The sequence below is a fragment of the Bos indicus genome, chromosome 14 (genome assembly GCF_029378745.1).
Source record: "Bos indicus isolate NIAB-ARS_2022 breed Sahiwal x Tharparkar chromosome 14, NIAB-ARS_B.indTharparkar_mat_pri_1.0, whole genome shotgun sequence".
NCBI lineage: Eukaryota > Metazoa > Chordata > Mammalia > Artiodactyla > Bovidae > Bos > Bos indicus.
In genome coordinates, this window is record NC_091773.1 from 1152146 (window position 1) to 1172715 (window position 20570).

A 20570-nucleotide genomic window follows, 5' to 3' on the forward strand; every position below is an offset into this window, starting at 1 on the left:
TGTTGCAAGAAGGGTGACCCAGAGTCTCCGAAGTCCTAGGACACACGCAGTCCACCGGGCAAATAAATACAAGCACAGCCTGGGCCTGTCGCCCTGCCCTCAGGGAGCCACGTCGCCGTGGGAGGGGCAGCAGGCGGGATCTCTGGGTCGTGAGGCTAAGGCGGGGACGGGTCGGGGGTAGGGAGGTGCAGGGCGGTGCTGGAGGGAAGGCAGGAAACCTCGAGCCTCTGGTTAGGGCGCTGGCGGTAGGGAGGGCAGGCTTTGAGCGGACTTCAGCTCCCATCATTCCTTGCGCCAGGGGGCGACTCGAGCTTCCCGACAGGCTGTGCGCGGGGCCGCTACGGGTCCTCGGAGGCACCGGCGCCGCAGGGCCTTGTGGGGGTTGCAGTTCGGGGCGGCGAGGGCGGGCCTCGGCTTCCCGGCGGGCTACGCGGCGACCGGCGGTTGTCGGCGGGGCAGTCCGGCGGGCAGCGGTGGCGGCTCCGACTGCGGCACAGGCGGCGGGCGAGCGGACGGACCGGGTCAAGTGGGCCAGGCGGGATGCCGGGCCGCCGCCGCGTCCTGAGAGTCTGAGCGCCGGCCGGGCCGCGCCCCCCACCCAGGCCGCCGCGGTCCGAGCGTTCCGAGCGCGGGCCCGGCCCTGCGCGCCGCCGCCACCGCCGCCCCGGGCCGCCCCCTGCCTCTCCCCCGGTCCGGCGCTCATGCGGGCCGAGCCCCGCCCCCCGCCCGCCGCCGGATCCCGCGCCCGCCCGCACCATGCTCAAGTGCATCCCGCTCTGGCGCTGCAACCGGCACGTGGAGTCGGTGGACAAGCGGCACTGCTCGCTGCAGGCCGTGCCCGAGGAGATCTATCGGTACAGCCGCAGCCTGGAGGAGCTGCTCCTCGACGCCAACCAGCTGCGCGAGCTCCCCAAGGTGAGTGGCCGCCGTCCCAGCCCTCGTTCCAGGTCGGCAGGGTCAGTCTGCATGCGACCGTCTGCTCCTCCGAGCTCTCAGCCGGCCCTGGCCTGCGCGGGACACCGCAGCGTCCAGCCGGCCCTGCTGGTTCTTACTGGCCAGAGCCCCACCCTGGCCAGCCCCACCCTCCTCACCCACCGCCGGCGCTGGCACCAGGTGGCATCGGTCATCAGGTGCCTGCCTGGGGGTGGGGATGGTCACAGCCTAGAGGAGGAGCTACAGATGGAAAGCCGCGGGGGAAGGTGGATGGGCTTGAGGTAGATCGGGGTGGAAGGTTAACCGGCTTGGCTGATGGATACGAACTTGCTGGACTACTCTGGAGGGGGAGCCCAGCCTCTGTCCTGACTGCTGTCTTCCTCCAGGGTGCTGGGGCGGGGTCAGAGGGAGCCTTCTTATGGTGCCTGTCCCTAACCAGCCTGTGTTCCGTCTACCTCTCATTGCCTTGTTTCTTCCCGTCAGCTTGCTTTCCTTCTAAGGCCACTTGGGAGAGAAGGTTAAAGGAAGCAGGTCACAAAAGGATTTCCTTCTTGGAGATGGGGTGCCAAGTGGCCCAATGCCTGGGGGCTGCATGCCACAGAGGGTGTGGCTTCACTCCAGAACTTGGACCAGGGCCTCTTACACGGATCTATGGCCCCTGCTGTTTTCGCTATATTTTTTTTGGTAGTTTCCAAATTCTTGTCAGTGTCTCAGGCTGGGCTAGTTGCTGGGGTACAGTCACAGAAACTACTGCAGGCTTTGGAGGGCCCACCGGCTGGGTGGGTCGAAGAGGTGATTCAGGTGGTAGGTAGAGCCGTGAGGGAACACAGAAGGCGAGGAACAGAGACTTGTCAGGTCAGAGAAAAGAAGTGATTTCTCAGTTAAGACTAAGACTTGAGCGTGTAAGGTAGGTCCGCTGGCAATGTTGCATGTTGCAGGGGGAGGTGCGGAGAGGGGTGTCTCTGAGGTAACACAAAGGGACCAGGTGTCAAAAGTCAAGGAGTCAGAAGCTCGAGAAGCTGTGTGTGTATGTTTTTATCTTGTTGCTTTTCTTACTGCAGACCAGGGTGATAGGACAGGATCCGGGGTTCCTGTGTGGCCTGGAGCAGGGAGGGGCCCTCACTACAGGGCCTGTCACTCTGACCCTACCCCCTGCCCACAGCCCTTCTTTAGGCTACTGAACCTGCGCAAGCTGGGCTTGAGCGACAACGAGATCCAGCGGTTGCCTCCGGAGGTGGCCAACTTCATGCAGCTGGTGGAGCTGGATGTGTCCCGGAACGGTGTGGAGCTGGGGCAGGCATGGGGTGGCATCTGAGGGTGGCAGGAAGGGCTTTGAGCTCCTGGAGGCTGTGGGCATCTCTCCGTGGTGACCCCTTTCTCCTCACAGACATCCCTGAGATCCCCGAGAGCATCAAGTTCTGCAAAGCTCTGGAGATTGCTGACTTCAGTGGGAACCCCTTGTCCAGGTGGGTGGTGGCCATAGCAGGGCTGGGCATGGGCCGTGGGGGTTCTGCAGCCCTGGCCTGGGCATCTGAGGACCCTCTTCTCTCCTTAGGCTCCCCGAAGGCTTCACTCAGCTACGCAGTCTGGCTCACCTGGCGCTGAATGATGTGTCCCTGCAGGCACTGCCTGGGGACGTGGGCAAGTGAGTGCCTTCCTGCGGGGTGGGGGGCTCAGCCGAGCCCTATTCCTGCACTACTCCCCACCATCCTGCCTCCTCTCACACTCTGTCCTGGTCTCGTTCAGCCTCGCCAACCTGGTGACCCTGGAGCTCCGGGAGAATCTGCTCAAGTCCCTGCCTGCGTGAGTGAGCTCGCCCCTGCCAGCAGCTAGCCCCAGGGACCATGGGCCATTTGGCCACGACAGACCTTGCTCTGTTTCTTCTGCAGGTCCCTGTCTTTCCTGGTCAAGCTGGAACAGCTGGATTTGGGAGGCAATGATCTGGAAGTGCTGGTGTGGAGAGGGTGGGGCTGTCATGGGTGGGGCGGGGCCAGGCAGGGCAAGTGAGCCTTGGCCATCACCCTGTCCCTGCCTCTTCTTGCAGCCTGACACCCTGGGGGCCCTGCCCAACCTGCGGGAGCTGTGGCTGGACCGGAACCAGCTATCAGCCCTGCCCCCGGTGAGTGAGGGTGTGGCTGCCACCCCCACTTGGGCCTGGCCCTCCCCCTGACCCTCTGCACCCACCCCCCAGGAGCTTGGGAATCTGCGGCGCCTGGTGTGCCTGGATGTGTCTGAGAACCGGCTGGAGGAGCTGCCCGCGGAGCTTGGGGGACTGGTGCTGCTCACTGACCTGCTGCTCTCACAGAACCTGCTGCAGCGGCTTCCAGACGGCATTGGTCAGTGCCGGGAGGGGCATGGCTAGTGTGAACCTGGGCCGAGCGGGGGCCTGGGACCTGTCCCTGAGAAGGGGAGGCGTTGGGCCACAGTGGCACGACTCGTGCTCGCACCTGAGGAGCTGAGGCAGTGTGCGGTGGTGAGTGCAGGTGGTGAGCTCGTGAGGGCACAATGAGGGCCTGGGGACCTGGGAGCCGCTGGGCTTGCTCAGGTTGGCAGCAGGTTGGGGCAGTGAGCGCGTGTCTGGAGGGAGGCTGAGGTCTCAGCGGTCTCACAGTGCACGAGGCAGGAGTCCTTGCGCCAGCACAAGCTGCTTCAGTCTCTTGAGTGTCCAAGGCTCCTGGCCCCACTGAGCCTGTTGCTGCATCTTCCCAACGCCAGGTCAGCTGAAGCAGTTGTCCATCTTGAAGGTGGACCAGAATCGCCTGTGCGAGGTGACAGAAGCCATCGGGGACTGTGAGAACCTGTCGGAGCTGATCCTCACTGAGAACCTGCTGACGGTGGGGCTGGTTTCAGAGTTAGTGTGGGAGGCAGGGAGGATGGGGGAGCACCTGGAGGCGTGCAGAGTGGCAGGAGCCAGACATCTGCTTCACGGGGCCAGAGCAAGGGCAGAGACTGCACCCTCGGGCTCCTGATGGTTTCTGATCCTCACTCCTCCCGGCCAGGCCCTGCCCCACTCCTTGGGGAAACTGACCAAGCTGACCAACCTCAACGTGGACCGGAACCACCTAGAGGCACTGCCGCCTGAGATTGGGGGCTGCGTGGCACTCAGTGTCCTCTCTTTGAGGGACAACCGCCTGGCCGTCCTGCCGCCAGAGCTCGCCCACACGGCTGAGCTACATGTGCTGGATGTGGCCGGCAACCGGTGAGTGCTGCCCCCATCCCGCGGCACCGGGCCTGGCTCTCCCCGAGCTGACCGTGCCCCCGCCCCCAGCCTGCAGAGTCTGCCGTTTGCACTCACGCACCTCAACCTGAAGGCCTTGTGGCTAGCGGAGAACCAGGCGCAGCCCATGCTTCGGTTCCAGACCGAGGATGATGCCCAAACGGGCGAGAAGGTGCTCACCTGCTACCTGCTGCCACAGCAGCCCCTGCCCAGTCTTGGTAGGTCGCTGGGGGCGGGGCCTGGGGCGGGGCGGGGCGGGGCGGGGCCTGGGGCGGGGCGGCGTTCCCCCTGACAAGCGCTTCCACAGAGGACCCTGAGCTGCAGAGCAGCCCTTCGGAAAGCTGGGGAGACGCCCCGCTCAGCCGTGTCAGCGTCATCCAGTTCCTGGAGGCCCCCGCGGGCGACGACGACCCGGAGGAAGCCGCTGCCGAGAAACGGGTATGGCGGGGTGGGGTCCCCGGGGGCTCCCGCCTCCCCGCCCCCGCCTGACCCCTGCCCCACCTGCCCCTCACCCCTGTGCCCACTGCAGGGCCTGCAGCGTCGGGCTACGCCACACCCCAGCGAGCTCAAGGTGATGAAGAGGGGTGTGGAGCGCCGGAGCGAAGCCACCTCCTGCAGGCCTGACCCTGCGCCACCCTCGCCCTCCGAGGAGGTGCTTGTGGGGACCTGGAGGCCATGGGAGGGACAGCCGCCCGCCTTACAGGCCTTCCTGCGGGAGCCCTGGGCTGGGTGCAGGGCTTCCGGCTCGCGTGGGCATGGGGAACCCACCGGGAGAGGAGCCAGGCGGTGGTGCTGGTTGGGAAACTCAGGGACAAGTGCATGTGCCTTCTGTAGAGCAGGCTGCCTCCACCGAGGGCCGCTAGGCAGACACAAGAGCCATGTGGCATGGATGTAGGGCAGCTGCCCGTGAGGAGCCAGGAGTGGCTGGAGCAGTGGGCCTATGGGCTGGCACGTCTCAAGGGCACCTGGACTGTCAGCTTCCATGAGGGGTGCTGTTCAGAATCAGGCAGGCCCAGCTCCGCTCGCTCAGGACCCCCGGGTACAGCAGGGTGTCTGGTGCCTGGGGCTACGTGGCGGGACCTACGTCTGTGGTGCACAGCCACCCACGGGAAGCTGCCCTCACTGGTCCAGGAGGCATGCTCGTGCTGGTCGGGGGCACCTACCCGTCCTTGAGCTGGCATTTGCTCGGGGATTCGTCAGCCCCTGCCCTTGTGATTTGTTTGGAATGAGCCTTGAGGGTTTGAACCACAGAAGGGTGGCTTTGTGTATCCACACCTTTTGGAGCTGGAAGTGGGGCTTCCCTAGTGGTGGGACAGCGGGCACCCCAGAGGATGAGCACAGACTTCCTGCAGGATGGGGGCAGCTAGAGGGGAAGCTCCCAAGGCTCTGTGGTCAGGCAGCAGCGAGCCCTGGGGTACATCCTGCAATGTGGGATCCTCCGGGGGCAGCCCAACCCATTGCCTTCCCCTGCCACAGGAGAAGAGGCTGAGCACTGAGTCTGGCCTGAGTGCAGACTCGCACCTGTCTGCCGGCACAGTCTCCCAGGGCGAGCCTGAGGGCCCGCTGGCCGAGGAGGAGGGGCTGAGCCAGCAGGAACCCATGCCAGCCACCCAGGAAGAGGTCATGGAGGAGACCTACGAGGAGGTGAGACTGGCCTTGGGGCCACTTGCTCCAGGGCGGGCCTGCCAGCTCCCACCCCGCCTCCTTTCCAAGCTCGTGTGCAGGCAGCACCAGTCGGTTTTTTCAGGTGGGCCCCCAGGTGCACTCTTCCTGTGGGGCCCAGCCCCCAGGTGCACTCTTCCTGTGTGGGGCCCAGCAGGAGTCAGGCTGCCCCAGGCCAGGGGGAGGGCTGGGGGACGAGGGTCTTCACTTCAAGGCCGGCTCAGCCTGGGCCCTGCCCACCCACGCTTACCGCACATTCCCCTCTGGAACATTCCCAGACACCAGGGCCTTCCTCGTGGTCCTGCTGGGGCCCCTCCTCAGGCTGCTGAGAGCACAGTGGGCAGAGCCTCCCAGCCCCCGAGCCTGCTCTTCCCGCTGACTGCTCTGTGCCCCTCACTGGCTCGTCACTTGTCTCTGTTCTTTGAGCAGTAGGCCCTTTTAGCACCTGCCTGCTGCCTTGAGCCCTGCGCTCGGGGGTGGGCTGGCCTAGTCCTCATGCTTAGCTCTCACAGCCCACTGTGCGCTTCGCGGAGGACACGCTGCTCCTGCCCAGGGAGGACGGCGAGAACGAGGAGGGCCAGCCAGAGGCACCCTGGCCCCTGCCGGGGGGCAGACAAAGGCTCATCCGCAAGGACACGCCCCACTACAAGAAGCACTTCAAGATCTCCAAGCTGCCCCAGCCCGAGGCCGTGGTGGCCCTCCTGCAGGGGACACCTCCAGACAATGAGGGCCCAGTGGGGACTGGGGGCTGGCACAATGGCCCCCACATGTCCTGGGCTCCGCGAGCGGAGGAGGAGGAGGAGGAGGAGGAGGAAGACGAAGCTGAGGAGGAAGAGGAGGGGGAGGCGGCGGCAGCAGCAGAGGAGGAGAAGGCGGTGGCCTCTGCGCCCTCTGTCAAGGTGGGTCTGGCCCCACACGCCAGCCCGAATCCAACTGGCCAGGCCCCCTGGTGCACACCAGCAAGGGTCCCAGGCAGCTCTCGAGGCACCTGGCACGGGAGGTGCCTGTCCCCAGCGCCCCACTCTCCTTTGCAGGCTGGGTGCAGACTCAGTTGCAAGCTCCGTGCTGGCCCTGTAGCCCCATCCCAAGCCCCTGGCAGTCCCCGCCTATGCCCAGGCCCCTCTGCCTGCCCTAGCCTTTGGAGGGCTGGCTCTCACGGGTCCCTGTCTTCTCCATGGGATGCCCCGCCCCGCAGCAGCCCCATGTCTGACATATCTGTGGTTCTGTGCTGAGCACAGACAGCCTGGTGCTGTGGCTGCTGAGAGGGCCTGGACAGTTAGAGCTGGCACAGCCAGGCCTAGGCCCACCTGGCACCAGCCCAGCCTGCCCATTTGGCAGGTCGGCAGTAGCAGCCAGGCCTCCAGACCCTACGGGACCCCCTGCCTGGGGGCAGCACCAGACCCAGGCACGAAGGGCCAGGCGCTCAGGCTGTGGGAGCTTGGTGTGGTCTTCTCTCTCTTTCTTGCTCATGGCGGGGCTGGGCAAGGAGGTGGCGGGGCCGGGCGGCAGCTGACCTGCATGTCCTTGCTGGTCCTGTCCTAACAGGGGGTGTCGTTTGACCAGGCCAATAACCTGCTGATAGAGCCCGCTCGCATTGAGGAGGAAGAGGTCTGTACTCGCTTGCCGCTGCGCTCTTGCCCCAGGCTTCGCGGGCCTTGCTCTCGGGCTGCGGGCTCTCCATCTCCTTCCCGCTGCTGCTCAGGCCTCCTCCCCAAACTCAGAGCCAGGGCCTGGGGCGCCCGCTAGACCCACAGGGCGTTGGCCTCCAGGCAGGGGTGGCCGATCTTGGAGGAGGTGCAGGGTGTGCCCCGCTCCTGCAGCAGCTCCGGCCCTGGAAGGCCCCCATCACCCACAGGCGAGCACTCCCTCTGGCTGCGCTCCCTGGAGCCTGGCAGCCCCCACCTCATCAGCTCCTCTGTGGCCCAAGCTGGCCCTGGGAGAGGTGGCTGGTGGCCGGAGGGGACCAGGCCCCGGCCCCTCAGCCTTCCCTGGACACGGCACGTCTGTTCTGTTTCCAGCTGACGCTGACCATCGTGCGGCAGACAGGGGGCCTGGGCATCAGCATTGCGGGTGGCAAGGGATCCACGCCCTACAAGGGAGACGACGAGGTGAGGAGCCGCCCCCACCCTGTGCTGCCCGCAGGCCCTGCTCCTGCAGCACACGAGGTCCTAGAGGCCGGGGTTGTGGGGGCAGCGTCGTAGAAGACGGTCAGGGCTGCTGGTCTGCCCGCCGTCTCTCCCAGCCTCACCTCCCTTTCACCGGCGCCTCTTGTGCTGTGTGTGGACCGAACCTCCCAGGACTGACCTGCACTCTCACTCCCTGACGCCTGGGACCCCAGAGCAGCCCACACCCAGGCTGTCTGACCACTGCAGGCCCACTTGTGCCTTTCCTGCACCCTGGGGCGTCTTTGCAGCCCTGACTGGGGGGCTTCTGGGCCTCGCACAGCTGCTGAGGGCCCCTCTCTGGAAGGGCATCCACCGATGTTCTTGGACTTGTCTCTGTCTGTCTTGCAGGGTATTTTCATCTCCCGGGTGTCTGAGGAGGGCCCTGCGGCTCGGGCTGGGGTCCGAGTAGGTGACAAGCTCCTCGAGGTGAGCCCCCTGACCACCGTGTGAGGTGCACACTCTTGGGACCTCTCAGTCCCATGTCTGGTGGTGGGCTCCCTCTCCTCCAGGAAGAGGGTGCCCAGCTCCTCCTGAGAGCCCCAAGTATGGGACCCCTGTGAGGCATGGAACTCATAAGCTAGAGCTCCGGGTAGACTGGAGGACAGCCCAAGGCAGAAACCCGCGTCTGGGCAGGAGGCCTGTGGGGTGGGGCCTCCTGGCCATGTCAGGGAGCATTGGAGCCCACGTGCCTGTTGGGTGGTCAGAGGGCAGTCTGCTCTGGGGGATGGGGGCAGGAGGAAGTAACCCTGCACTCACTCAACAGAGGGGCTGCTATGTCCCAGCAGCTCAGAGAGCGCAGGGCAGGGCCAGATGCGCAGAACCCCTGGCATCCTCCCCAGGACTGCTCAGATAAGGACCAGGTGTGTGGGGCAGGGGCACCAGGACTGGGCACTGTGGACTAGCAGGGGCATCGCCTGCTTCCTCGACAGTGGGCCTCCTAGCCCTGTGTTGCCCAGATAGGTAGCCGGTACTCACAGGGAGCAGGGCAGCAGCCCCTGGCACGCTGTGGCTTGTGCCCACTCGGCCGGCCCGCCTGCAGAGGGCGGGCTGACAAGTGCCGTGTGGCAGGTGAACGGCGTGGCCCTGCAGGACGCGGAGCACCAGCAGGCCGTGGAGGCACTGCGCGGGGCGGGTGCCACTGTGCACATGCGGCTGTGGCGGGAGCGCATGGTGGAGCCTGAGAATGCAGTCACCGTCACAGCCCTGCGGCCCGAGGACGACTACAGCCCGCGGGAGCGGCGAGGAGGCGGCCTGCGCCTGCCTCTGCTCCCGCCCGAGCCACCTGGGCCACCCCGCCAGCGCCACGTGGCCTGTCTCGTGCGTAGTGAGAAGGGGCTGGGTTTCAGCATCGCAGGCGGGAAAGGCTCCACGCCCTACCGGGCCGGTGATGGGGTAAGTCTGGGGCCGGGGGTGGGGCGGGGTGGGGGGCAGGCCTGGCCAGCGTGCGGACACCCACTCGCCCTCCCCCGCTGCAGGGCATCTTCATCTCCCGCATCGCTGAGGGGGGTGCTGCCCACCGGGCAGGCACCCTGCAGGTCGGCGACCGCGTCCTTTCCGTGAGTGTGGCGGTGGGCCTGCCCAGCACCCATGCACCCCTCTCCCTGGGGCCGTCTGACGGGCTGTGCTCTTGCAGATCAATGGGGTGGACATGACCGAGGCCAGACACGACCACGCCGTCTCCCTGCTGACCGCCGCGTCCCCCACCATCGCCCTGCTGCTAGAGCGGGAGGCTGGGGGGCCCCTCGCCCCCAGCCCTCCCCCTCACTCCCCCCCGCCCCCCACTGCTACCCCTGCCACCCCAGGGGAGCCTGGGCCTCTGAGGCTGCCCCCTAGTCTGCTGGCCGCTGCCCTGGAGGGGCCGTACCCAGTGGAGGTGAGACCGCTGCCCTGGCCCTGCCCACCAACCAGCCCCTGTCTCCACAGCCACACAGCTCTAGGTGTGGCTGTCGGCCCCGCTCGTGGGAGAACAAGGGCCTCGGCCCTGTCCTCTCAGGCTCCAGGACACAGGGCGTCGTTCCGTAGGGGCTTCCTCCTCCTGCAGTCTTCTCTGCACCATCACGCGGCCTCCCTGTGGCAGAGCTCCCTGGTCTCACACACCCCTGGGCTTGGGAAGCCATCCTGTAATGTTCGGCTTGTTCCAGCCACCCTTCCTGTTCCTCCATGTTCCTAGGAAATCTGTCTGCCCAGAGCGGGGGGCCCCTTGGGGCTCAGCATCGTTGGGGGCTCCGACCACTCCAGCCACCCATTCGGTGTCCAGGAGCCCGGCGTGTTCATTTCCAAGGTAGAGCAGGCCCCGTGGGCGCCGCGGGGTGCAGGGAGGCCCGGCCCCCTGCCCACAGTTCCCGGCCTTCCCTCCACAGGTGCTCCCGCGGGGCCTGGCTGCACGCAGTGGCCTGCGGGTCGGGGACCGCATCCTGGCAGTGAATGGGCAGGATGTGCGGGAGGCCACGCACCAGGAAGCAGTCAGTGCCCTGCTCCGGCCCTGCCTGGAGCTGGTGCTGCTCGTGCGGAGGGACCCGCCGCCCCCGGGCATGCGGGAGCTCTGCATCCAGAAGGCCCCCGGGGAGAGGCTGGGCATCAGCATACGTGGGGGCGCCAAGGGCCATGCCGGGAACCCCTGCGACCCCACCGATGAGGGCATCTTCATCTCCAAGGTGAGCTCCCACTCGCCCGCCTGCCCCGTGGACTTCTCAGGCGGGGAGGGGCCCAGGTCCAGGGCTGGTCCTGAGCACAGCTGTCTCCCCGCAGGTGAGCCCCACGGGAGCAGCTGGGCGAGATGGCCGTTTGCGGGTGGGACTGCGGCTGCTGGAGGTGAACCAGCAGAGCCTGCTGGGTCTGACGCATGGAGAGGCTGTGCAGCTGCTGCGCAGTGTGGGCGACACCCTGACTGTCCTGGTCTGCGACGGCTTCGACACCAGCGCTGCCACCCCCGAGGTCAGTGCCCCCCTGGCCGGCGCTCAGCCACGGGGACTGCGTCCCGCCCCCAGTGTGGCCGGGAGGGTCCTGGTGCGCCGGGGCCAGGACGCGCTTGGCCGTTGTGAGTCAGACCTGGGGGAGCCATGCGGTGCGGGTGCCAGGTCCTCATTTCGGCCCCACTCGTGGCCCTGGCGGGACAGAGAGTGTGTACAGAAGGCCTGGTTGTGTCTTCAAAGAAAAGGTTGAACCGGGCAAGCAGCATTTGTGCCCTGGGGCCGCCAAGCCAGGGCAGGACGGCCCAGAGCGGGACACAGCCCGCCTGCAAACCCCCGGGCCCTGCCACGCTGGCCTGGTGCCGGCCTGCTTTCTGACAGCCCCTTAGCAGGGAGCTCAGGGCCCAGACCTGTGTCCCCACGCAGACACCTCGGCGGGCATGTGGGGACCCAGTGGTTCTCCGTTGCAGCCCCTGGAGGAAGTGTTGGCTGCCAGGCCCGGGACTGGGCTGCAGAGGCCTGGTGTCCAGCCCGGCCCGTGTCCTGCACCAGCCTGGCTGTGCCCTCTCGGGGGGCCCTGCTGTCTTATGCTGCCGCTGTCCCTGGGCTTCCAGCATCAGCCCAGGGGGGCCGCTTCTCCTGCATCAGCCCCCAGCCCCCGCCTCCAGGGCCTCATTCCCCGCAGCGGCTGCCAGCTCCCTGAGGGCCTCCTTTCTGGGGATGGGGCTACAGTGGGTCTCTGGGACGGCAGCCTACTGCCCCTGTCCCTGCACTGCCGAGGCGGGGTCCACCTCGTTCTGTGCATCATCTCCTGAACTGGGAAGGATGGTGCGTTTGTCCTTGTTTCTCCTCCCTGGGTGCTGGACTGGGACCCCATTCCCTGGGTTCTGGGGGCCCCTGTGCTGGTCTCTGTGCCCACATCCCTGTGTCCCTGCAGGAACCTGTTGTTTCTGGTGAGGAACCTTGCTCATATTTTCCAGAGAGGTCTGTGTCTTTTGCTTTCTCATTTAAAGTGAGACCTTACATGTTTCAGTCAGTACATGTACTTATTTTTAAGGTTTCAGTACAAACAGAGTAAATTCACTCCAGGGCGAAGAGCAGAGCAGGCATCTCCCCAGCTTTACGGAGGCTTTGCTGGGCTCCTCTGACTGTCTGCCCATCTCTCCCTGGGTTGCTTTGTCTGTGCTGTGTTTCCAACCAGAGTGCTCGGAACCCGTCTTGATGCTTTTGGGGGCATTTCTGCAGGACAGCACCCTGGAAGAAGGGGTGTTGGGCCTGAGGCCGCAGGCTTGCCCCATCTCCCACCCCCGCCCAGCCTCAGGCTTGTCTCCATGGACCTGGCCTCCTTTGACGTGTGACTCACCTAACTCACAGTTCGTCTTTTGTGTTATAAGCTTCTGTCTTTTTGCATAGGGCATGAGTGGGCTTTGTCTTTTGCTCCTTCACAACGGCCTCTCTGGGGTTATAGAAACATGGAGACTGTGAGTGACATTGTCTAACCTTTCTCATAATGTCTGGATTTGAGTTTTGACGATGAAAACCCTCTCTGGGGCAAGATTGTCAAAGCTGTTTTTTAGAAAACAGAGCACTACAATCCACTGGAATTGCTTCTCAAGCAAGTGGATCTTCCGTCCCAGTGGAATGCACTGGACTGTCCATCACTTTCCCACTGATCGGGGGAGATCGGACTTCCTTGTAGGTTGGATCCACATCCCGTGGTCCTGGGAGCCGGCCGTGTTCTTGAGCTGCTAACTTCTGTGTAGCCACTTTAGAGTATGTTTCAGGAGACCTAACTGGTGAAATCACCCACTGTTTTTTCTCCTTTTGACAAGTTTTAGTCTATTTTCATGAGTTTTCTCTTCCAAATGGACCTGCCAGTTCTGTAAGTTGGTTGGGAGCTGGGGGTTAACTTTGAGCTCTGTGACTGTGTGAATGAGGTTTCTCCAGGCACATTCCTAGGTCGCTCTTGCATCCTTGTTGATTCTCAGCAGTGACTTTGTTGCGTCTCCTGGAGGAAGCCCTGAGGCCCAGGTGGTGGCTGCGGGTCCCCTTTTCCTGGGAAGTCAGGCTCCTCCATCCCCCCGGGAACCTGGTGATGGTGGACAGTGACCTTGCCTTGTGCCGACTTGGAGGAGGTAGTTTATATAACATTCTTTTAAACTTGGACAGCTGTTTCCATTTATAACCTGTAAGAATTTTCTCTGAAAGAGTGCTGAGTTTTCTGGAGTCCTTTTATTGATGGCTTTTACAGCCCTGTGCCAAGTACGGTGAGGTGCAGCCCACCGGTTTCCTCCAGCTAGCTTGGTGCTTGAAAGAAAAAGGGGTGACATGTATCCGTCAGGACACCGGTCATCCACCCAGCCCCATTTCTCTTACCCTCAGCCCACCTGCTTCCTCTGTGGTGACCCGTTCAACCCCTGTAGGAATTAGGGTTCACAGCCATCTCTCCGAACTTTGGATTCTGCAAGTGCGTCTTTGCATGAGCTGTGCCCTGGCGTCCTCCCCAACCTCTGCATGGCAGGGGGCAGGCTGGCATCAGGACCTGCCTGTCCTTGCTGTGCCGGCCTCTGCCCCAGGGCCCTGCACAGGCAGGCAGGCCTGGTGGCCAGCTGGTGGCAGCGCTGTGGGGGCCGCTGTGCGCTTCCAAGAGCTTGCTGACTGGTGCTCAGCATGTTTGGGGCAAGGTCCAGAATGTTCTTTCTCCTCCCCTCTGTTTCTGGGGTCCCATCACCGTCTTGATCTGATTTCTGCCGTCTCTTCCTCCCCATCACACTCACCAAAGTTTTGTATATTTTAGCAGCCTTCTCAGAAAAACCACCTTTTGGATTTTGATCCAGACCGCCTTTCTTTTCCGTGTTTCCTTGATTACTGATCGAAGGAAGACTGCCTCAGTTACTCCTTCCTCATCTAGTGTTTTCAGTCATTCTAATGACCTTTCTGTAAAGAAATTTTATCAGCTGCTTTTTATCCTAAAATAAGATTTTGTACAGGAGATGTGTGGTGAACACTCTGATTCTTCCATTGGTTGATTTTTAAATAACAAGTGGCTGCCCTGGAAGCCCCCATGGTGACTGCTTTCTGGTCTTTGTGGTCATTGTGAGGCAGGGTGCCTGCGTGGGCACCGCGGTGACAAGCCGGTGACACACCAGCCTGATGGTGCACCCAGGCGTCCCCGTGTCTCCTGCCGCAGCCCTGGCGCGGGGCTCAGACCATCACTGGCTGGTCTTGTGGCCCCGCTCCTGGGCCTCTGCAGCACACGGGTCCTCGGGAGGTAGGTTTCTAGGGGGAAAAAATCCGTGAGGTTGTTACTTTCAACCCATGCTTAACGACAGCAGGCTTTGATTCTTTTGACTTTATATTTGTGTCTCTTTTTCTCATCTTAAAAGTCATTTTATTAAATTAAGTAATATTATAAGTATTGATTTCAAAAAGCCGTATCAGTGTTATCACTAGCATTTCTTAGTAGCATTTTGACATTTCTTTGTGTCCTTAGGATTTATCCACTAGGAAGTGCAGTCACAATGCTACGTTACGTCCCTGGGAAATGATTCTCTGCATTGTCCTTCTGCCAGCTTGTCATACAGTTAGGCTTATTTTTGTCTGCGTTTTCTTTTCGGCCGTGCTGGTCTCGTTGCTGCGCACTGACTTCTCAGTGAGGCGGCTTCTCTTGTTGGGAAGCACAGACCCCAGACCCCGGGCTCGGTAGTTGGTGGTTCATGGGCTTAGCTGCTCTGCGGCATGTGGGATCTTCCTGGAGCAGGGATCGAGCCTGTGTCCCCTGCATTGGTAGGTGAATTCTTAACCACTGGGCTACCGGGGAAGCCCAGAACTCGTTTTCAGTTCTTAAAGATGACTTTAAAAGTGGAGTTTCCTGGGAGTTCCCCGGCAGTCCGGTGGGTGGGACACGGCGCGCTCACTGCTGTGTCGTGAGGTCAGTCTGCAGTTGGGGAGCAAAGACCCTGAGGCCGGGAGGACAAACCGGCTGCTCATGCTAAACCTTTGCCAGCTGTGAACACAGCCCTCCAGGAGTCTGAATCCCCTCTCGGTGACCGGCAGGCCAGCGTCTGCATTAGTGTAGTTTCTCCTGTTATTTCTGTTTTGAAAGATACAAGCAAGCAGATAAAGTAGTGACGGTTTTAGAGTTGAAGAAAAGTGTCAAGAACAATAGACAGGACCTCTCACTCAGAGGCCCTGCGTGCCTCCCACCAATGGCCCAAGGCAACCTTTAGAGCTACAAGGCATGTGGACATCTGGTTGTCTCCCAGCCTGACCTGGAACTTCAGGTGGGCACAGGCCATCATGGCATGGATGGCACTCACTGGGGGTCTGTCCGTTGCCTCCTCAGGACGAGCTGCAGTGGCTGCATTTTGGCAGGGTTATCACCGAGCTCACACTGTCTTGGAGGGCCTCCCACCAGACCCACGGGTGGTGGTGCCTGCACGGGGGCGTCTCTGGGTCACCCCACCAGGTGATGCTTTCCCCCGGAAACTGGCAGGCGCTTGGGGGGTGCAGCGGCCCGCTCCTCCTCGGGCTCCTCCTCGGGCTCCTCCTCAGCCTCGGGGCAGTCGTGCGCCCTCCCCATTGCTCTGGGCGGTGCCTTCCTTAGCACAGATTTTCCGTTTTATCTCGTGAGAGTTGTCACAGCTGCTGTTGGTATCTGGTGCTCCAGCCATCCAGACGGAGCTGATGAGAGGGCTTCTGGCTGGCCCGGGGCCCTGTTCACATCACCCACCTCCCTCAGGCAGCTCCTTTCTGGCACAGCAGGAAGCCTGGGTCCCCTCACACTCTCCCTGCCTTCTTTCTCCAGGGAGCACTGGCTCCCTTAGCGGACAGGGCTAGACAGGAGCCGGGATGCGGGCGCCAGGCAGCTCCCGGCTGTCAGGTCTCAGGGTCTCAGGCCGCTCGGGGGCTGGGCTGTGCCTGTGAGCGGGCGCCTTTCACGCCCTGATAGTCACTTACGCTGCAGAAGCGCGTGTTCACGTGTGCTGTCATCACTCCGGTCAACACCACAGTCAACTCTTCCTCCTTTAAACGGCCTTTTCTGAGGTCAGGAATCTGTCAGCCTCCTTCCGCTGGGACTTTGGCCTCAGTTCCTTTCTGTGCCATGGGCACTTCACTGTCGCCCCACCACCTTGTCAGTTCTGTGCTCCGGGGTGCGTGTCCACGGCTGACCTCTCTCGCCCGGTACTCTGCATCGCCGTGTCCTCGGGAGTGTGGTGTGGGTGCCCTGGGCACAGATGCGATGGTGGCGTGGAGTCCTAAGCAAGCAGAGCCCACCCCAGCGGCTGCCTCGGGTGTGGCCACTCCGCCCCTCCCCTGCAGGTGTCCCCAGGCATCATCGCCAACCCCTTCGCGGCCGGCCTTGGCCGCCGGAACAGCCTGGAAAGCATCTCCTCCATCGACCGGGAGCTGAGCCCCGAGGGCCCCGGCAAGGTCAGAGCCGCCCACAGCCAGCAGCCCCTGGGCTGGGAGCCTGAGGCCGTCAGCCCCGACCACTGTCTCCTCTGCTCACAGGAGAAGGAGCTGCCCGGACAGATCCCACTATGGGGCCCAGAGGCCATGGTGAGTGCCCAGGCCCTCCTGCCCCACATGGCAGGCTCCTCCCCACAGCCCAGAGTGCCTAGGCCTGGCCGCCCACCCCGCACTCTGGCGGGCACAGCCCTGGCAGCCCTGTGTCCACTCTGCCCCCCAGGGGCGGAGCCCAGAGAGCCTGAAGCCAGCCTGCCGAGCCCTGGCCGCCACCCCTGGCGCCGGCAGCATGCAGAGGGTCAGTCCCTGGTTATCACACCCCTGTCCTGGCCTCTGCCCACTTGTCTGTCAGTCCTACCCGTCTTCCTTCCTTTCACCTGAAGCCCTGCAGGACAGAGCTCTGCCAGGATCCTGCCCCCAGGGAGAGGGCTGAGGCCCTCAAAGGGCCCTCATGCATGACAGGGACTGGCTGGGGTGCCTGAGCTGGAGCGCCAACCCCCACCCTGGCACGCGTCTGTCCTCTTCCACCCCTGAGCCCAGCCGTGATGCACCCGCTGCCGCCTACCCCCCCACCTCCCAGAGGCAGACTCAAGGCAGAGCAGAGGGCTGTGTGGGCCCAGGGGCCACCGGTGGAGCACGGTGGGAGGAGGGCCAGTGCTGCAGTGGGGGCAGGGCCCTGGGCAGAGGCCTGTGGTTCTCACCCCTTCCCTGGAGGGCGGGCTGCCCAGCACCAGCTGCTGCTGGGAGACCCCGCAGGGCTGGTGAGGAGGCTGTGCTGGCTGGGGGCTGAGTGAGCCTGTTCAGGGGCTTTGTGTTCAGCCCCACATAGGCAAGAGTAGGAAGCCCCCAAGAGGGGAGGGGGCCCAGTGTCCTCCATCAGAAAGGGGCACAGCTTGGGGGTGGCTTGCAGGGGGCAGGCCTCCCTGGCTGACCGGCCTCTGAGGCTCATAGGGAGGGTGGCCGCCCCACCCAGGAGAAGTCCAGCCCAGCCCAGCCCATCCATCTCAGATGTCTCAGGGCTGCTCAGGTCAGGGTGTTGAGGACCAGCCTTTGTGCTACTGAGGCAGGCAACCCCCCACCTCCTCCTCGGGGGCCCTCAGCCCTGCCTGACCCTCTCCACACCCACCACTCGGCTCTTCCAGGTGCTGCCTGCGGCAAGTGGAGAGATGGCTGAACCCCCCTGCTCCCCTAGCCACCAGCAGGTGAGTACACGGTGGGGGTGCTGCAGAGGGGTGCTGTGTGGTGCTGTGTGCAGAGTCCGCTCCTCCGGGGAGGGTGCCAGGGCTTACACCTTCCCCAGCTGCCATCCCACAGGGGGATGGCCTGCAGGCCCCTTCCTGGCCCAGCTGGCTGGTATCACGGCTGGGGGGCTCCTTGTGGCCTCCTGGGCAGAGGGGGCTGGGGGTCAGGGTGGCCTTCCCCAGTGCCTGGCAGTTTTGTCCCCATCTGTCTTCATGTCTGGGAGTTCCTGGGGGCCACTCCACCCTGCCCCAAGCCCCCCACCTGCCTGCAGAGGCTCCCTGGTTCTGCTGCGTGGGGAGGGCCAGGCCTGGTGGCAGGGTTGGGGCAGACACTGAAGTGCCGGCTTGGAGCCCAGCGCCCAGCCTCTGCCCCTTCCTGACAGACAGCAGATGGGTGAGTGCTGGCCTCGCTTCCTGGGCACCCAGCCGCCCACCTCGGCGCCATCTCTCTCCCCCCACCCCGTCCCTCACACCCCCCACCTGAACCCCTTTGCAGACAAAGCCTGGGGTGATCCAGCCACTGGTTCAGGCCTGGCCAAGGGGCTCCCCGGCCCCCAGGGGCAGAGGTGGTCCCCAGCCCGTGAGTGCCCTGACCTGGGGGGCAGGGGTGGCGGCAGTTAGCAAGGACAGCTGGTGGCAGGGTGGGCGGTGCTGCAGGGACAGCTGTCCCTGCTCAGCTCACTGCGCCCGGTCCCCAGCCCCCCTCCCCGCCCTCCCCTGCCGAGCTGCCAGCCAACGTGAAGCAGGCCTATAGGACGTTCGCGGCTGTGCCTGGCCTGCACCCGCCCCTGGACACCCCTGCCCAGGTAGGTGGTGGGCAGCCCTCAGGTGCCCCGCTGCGTGCGCCTGCGAGGGTGTGACACCCGAGGGGCTGGGTCTGAGGGCGCGCTTCCCCCAGCACCCCATGCTCGGGCCCACGGCCTCGCCGGAGCAGCTGTCCTTCCGCGAGCGGCAGAAGTACTTCGAGCTGGAGGTTCGGGTGCCCCAGGCCGAGGGCCCCCCTAAGCGCGTGTCGCTGGTGGGCGCTGACGACCTGCGGAAGATGCAGGAGGAGGAGGGTGAGCAGGCGGCGCGGGGGTGGGGGAGGGCGGGGGGCGCCGGCTCGTGGCCTGACCCGCCGCGCCCCGTAGCCCGCAAGCTGCAGCAGAAGAGGGCGCAGATGCTGCGCGAGGCGGCGGCCAACACGGGGCTCCCGGAAGCCGATGCTCCCGAGGACGAGGAGCCCGAGGAGGAACCACCCTGGGCCGGCCAGGGCCCCATGGCAGAAGGGTGAGGCGGGGGAGGGCCGCCCCAGCCCCTGCCCCCGGTGCCCCTCCGCCCGTGCCCAGCGCCCCTCCACCGGGCCCTCCTGTCCTGTCGCCCGGCCCAGGCTCGGTCCCGCGTCTCCCCCGCCGCAGGGAGGCGGTGCCCCAGTGCGGACTGCCAAGGCCGAAAGGCGCCACCAGGAGCGGCTTCGCGTGCAGAGCCCCGAGCTGCCGGCCCCAGAGCGGGCCTTGTCCCCTGCGGAGCGCCGAGCCTTGGAGGCGGAGAAGCGGGCGCTCTGGAGGGCAGCCAGGTGAGGCCCTGCCCCGCCCTCTGCTGCCCGCGCCCCGCTCTCCGCTGCCCGCGCCCCACGCTGCCCGTGCCTCCGCCCTCCCACAGGATGAAGTCCCTGGAGCAGGATGCCCTCCGCGCACAGATGGTCCTCAGCAAGTCCCAGGATGGCCGAAGCAAGCGGGGGCCCCTGGAGCGCCTGGCCGAGGCCCCCTCGCCGGCACCTACTCCGTCACCCACCCCCTTGGAAGGTCTGTACGTCGGGCGGGAGGCGGGAGGCGGGAGCCCGGCCTGCGGCGCGGACCTCTCCCGACGCCTCCTTCTTGTTCCTCCAGACCTCGGCCCCCAGACCGGCACCTCCCCGGGACGCTTGGTGAGGAGCCAGCAGCTGCTGCCCTCCCCTGCCTTCCTCCCTTGGCGGGGCAGGGATCCGGACTCCCTCCCTCTCTTCTTACGCTCTCTGCCTCTCTCCTCACGCTGTCCTTTCAAGGCCTTGTCTGGGAGGAAGTTTGACTACAGGGTGTTTGCCGCCCTCCCCTCTTCCAGACCTGTCTATGACATGCAGGTACCGGGCCCTCCGGCCCTTCTGCAGGACACCCTGACCGGCTTCTGCCGCTTTCCGCTCAGCCTGTCTCCCAGCCTGTCCCCTGCTCCATACCCTCCTTGTCCCGCCCCCGCCCCCGCCCCCCCAGCCAGGGCTCTACAGGGACTCACCCAGGCTCCTGTTGGGGGCTTCAGGCAGGTCTGGGTAGTCCCTGACCAGCCCTTCTCCCCGTCACAGTCCCCAGATTTCGCTGAGGAGCTGAGGTCCTTGGAACCACCTCCGAGCCCAGGTGAGTTGGCAGGCCAGGGCCGGGCCCGCCCCCGCCCCTGCCCCCGCGGTCCAGGGTGCCAGGCCCATCTGCTCACTCGCTCCCTGCCCCTGCCCGCAGGTCTGCCAGAGGAGGACGGAGAGGTGGCCATGGTGCTTCTGGGCAGGCCCTCTCCAAGCTCCACGGGTCCCGAGGAGGTGGCCTTGTGCAGCAGCCGCCGGGCCGTGCGGCCAGGGCGCCGAGGCCTGGGCCCAGTGCCCTCTTAGAGGGGCGGGGTGCCTCCCCCGACTTGGGGTGGGGGCCCTGCCAGCGCCAACACCACCCTTGCCCCGAGTCTTTTAACCCGGCCGGTAGCGTTTTAAAGAGGTCCCCTGAGGAGTTCTGGCCACTGACTAACCGCCCCCTCCCCAGCCGGGACCTCTTGGCGAGACTGTAACTAGTGATGTTTGTACAACCAAAGACTCTATTTTGTGGTTTAAGGAGAATAAAATTGACTACGTTTTACATCTTGTCTGTCTTACTCTGTCCACCTGCTGGCACACGAACGTGCACCCCTCTGTCCCTCCCAATCTGGGGGCAGCGGGTGCAGGGACTCCGAGGACTTCAGGTGGCTCACCCAGACTGGGCTG

General features: G+C 64.5%; 1 protein-coding gene across 8 annotated transcripts; it reads left to right on the forward strand.

Moving 5' to 3' along the window:
* Nucleotides 1-414: 414 nt before the first annotated feature.
* On the forward strand, nt 415-20445 carry SCRIB (scribble planar cell polarity protein). Of its 8 annotated transcripts, XM_070802279.1 has the most exons (37): nt 417-915; nt 2096-2213; nt 2321-2399; nt 2489-2578; nt 2680-2736; nt 2823-2886; nt 2978-3052; nt 3125-3269; nt 3649-3767; nt 3933-4132; nt 4202-4368; nt 4458-4588; nt 4680-4802; nt 5627-5794; nt 6325-6711; nt 7358-7420; nt 7831-7920; nt 8326-8403; nt 9046-9369; nt 9453-9533; nt 9611-9850; nt 10148-10258; nt 10338-10631; nt 10726-10911; nt 16209-16319; nt 16401-16445; nt 16567-16653; nt 17498-17557; nt 18295-18402; nt 18495-18654; nt 18727-18865; nt 18966-19151; nt 19238-19380; nt 19465-19502; nt 19620-19694; nt 19911-19962; nt 20062-20445. In XM_070802279.1, exons 1-37 carry the CDS (start codon nt 757-759, stop codon nt 20205-20207), a joined length of 4899 nt encoding a protein of 1632 aa, XP_070658380.1. In that variant the 5' UTR covers nt 417-756; the 3' UTR covers nt 20208-20445. The 8 variants fall into 8 exon arrangements, 7 of the variants coding, with proteins under 7 accessions (XP_070658379.1, XP_070658380.1, XP_070658378.1 ...); XM_070802272.1 differs by lacking the exon at nt 16567-16653 and having other exon boundaries at nt 418-915; nt 16401-16448; XM_070802273.1 differs by lacking the exon at nt 16567-16653 and having other exon boundaries at nt 418-915; nt 7376-7420; nt 16401-16448.
* Nucleotides 20446-20570: the final 125 nt, after the last annotated feature.

What these genes read in the sequence shown, in the direction of transcription:
- SCRIB (XM_070802279.1), top strand. Translation starts at nt 757, where the DNA reads ATGCTCAAGTGCATCCCGCTCTGGCGCTGCAACCGGCACGTGGAGTCG. An exon ending in TCGGCGACCGCGTCCTTTCC is followed by an intron (nt 9,534 to 9,610) that starts GTGAGTGTGGCG and finishes GTGCTCTTGCAG; the next exon opens with ATCAATGGGGTGGACATGAC. An exon ending in CCCTGGACACCCCTGCCCAG is followed by an intron (nt 18,403 to 18,494) that starts GTAGGTGGTGGG and finishes CGCTTCCCCCAG; the next exon opens with CACCCCATGCTCGGGCCCAC.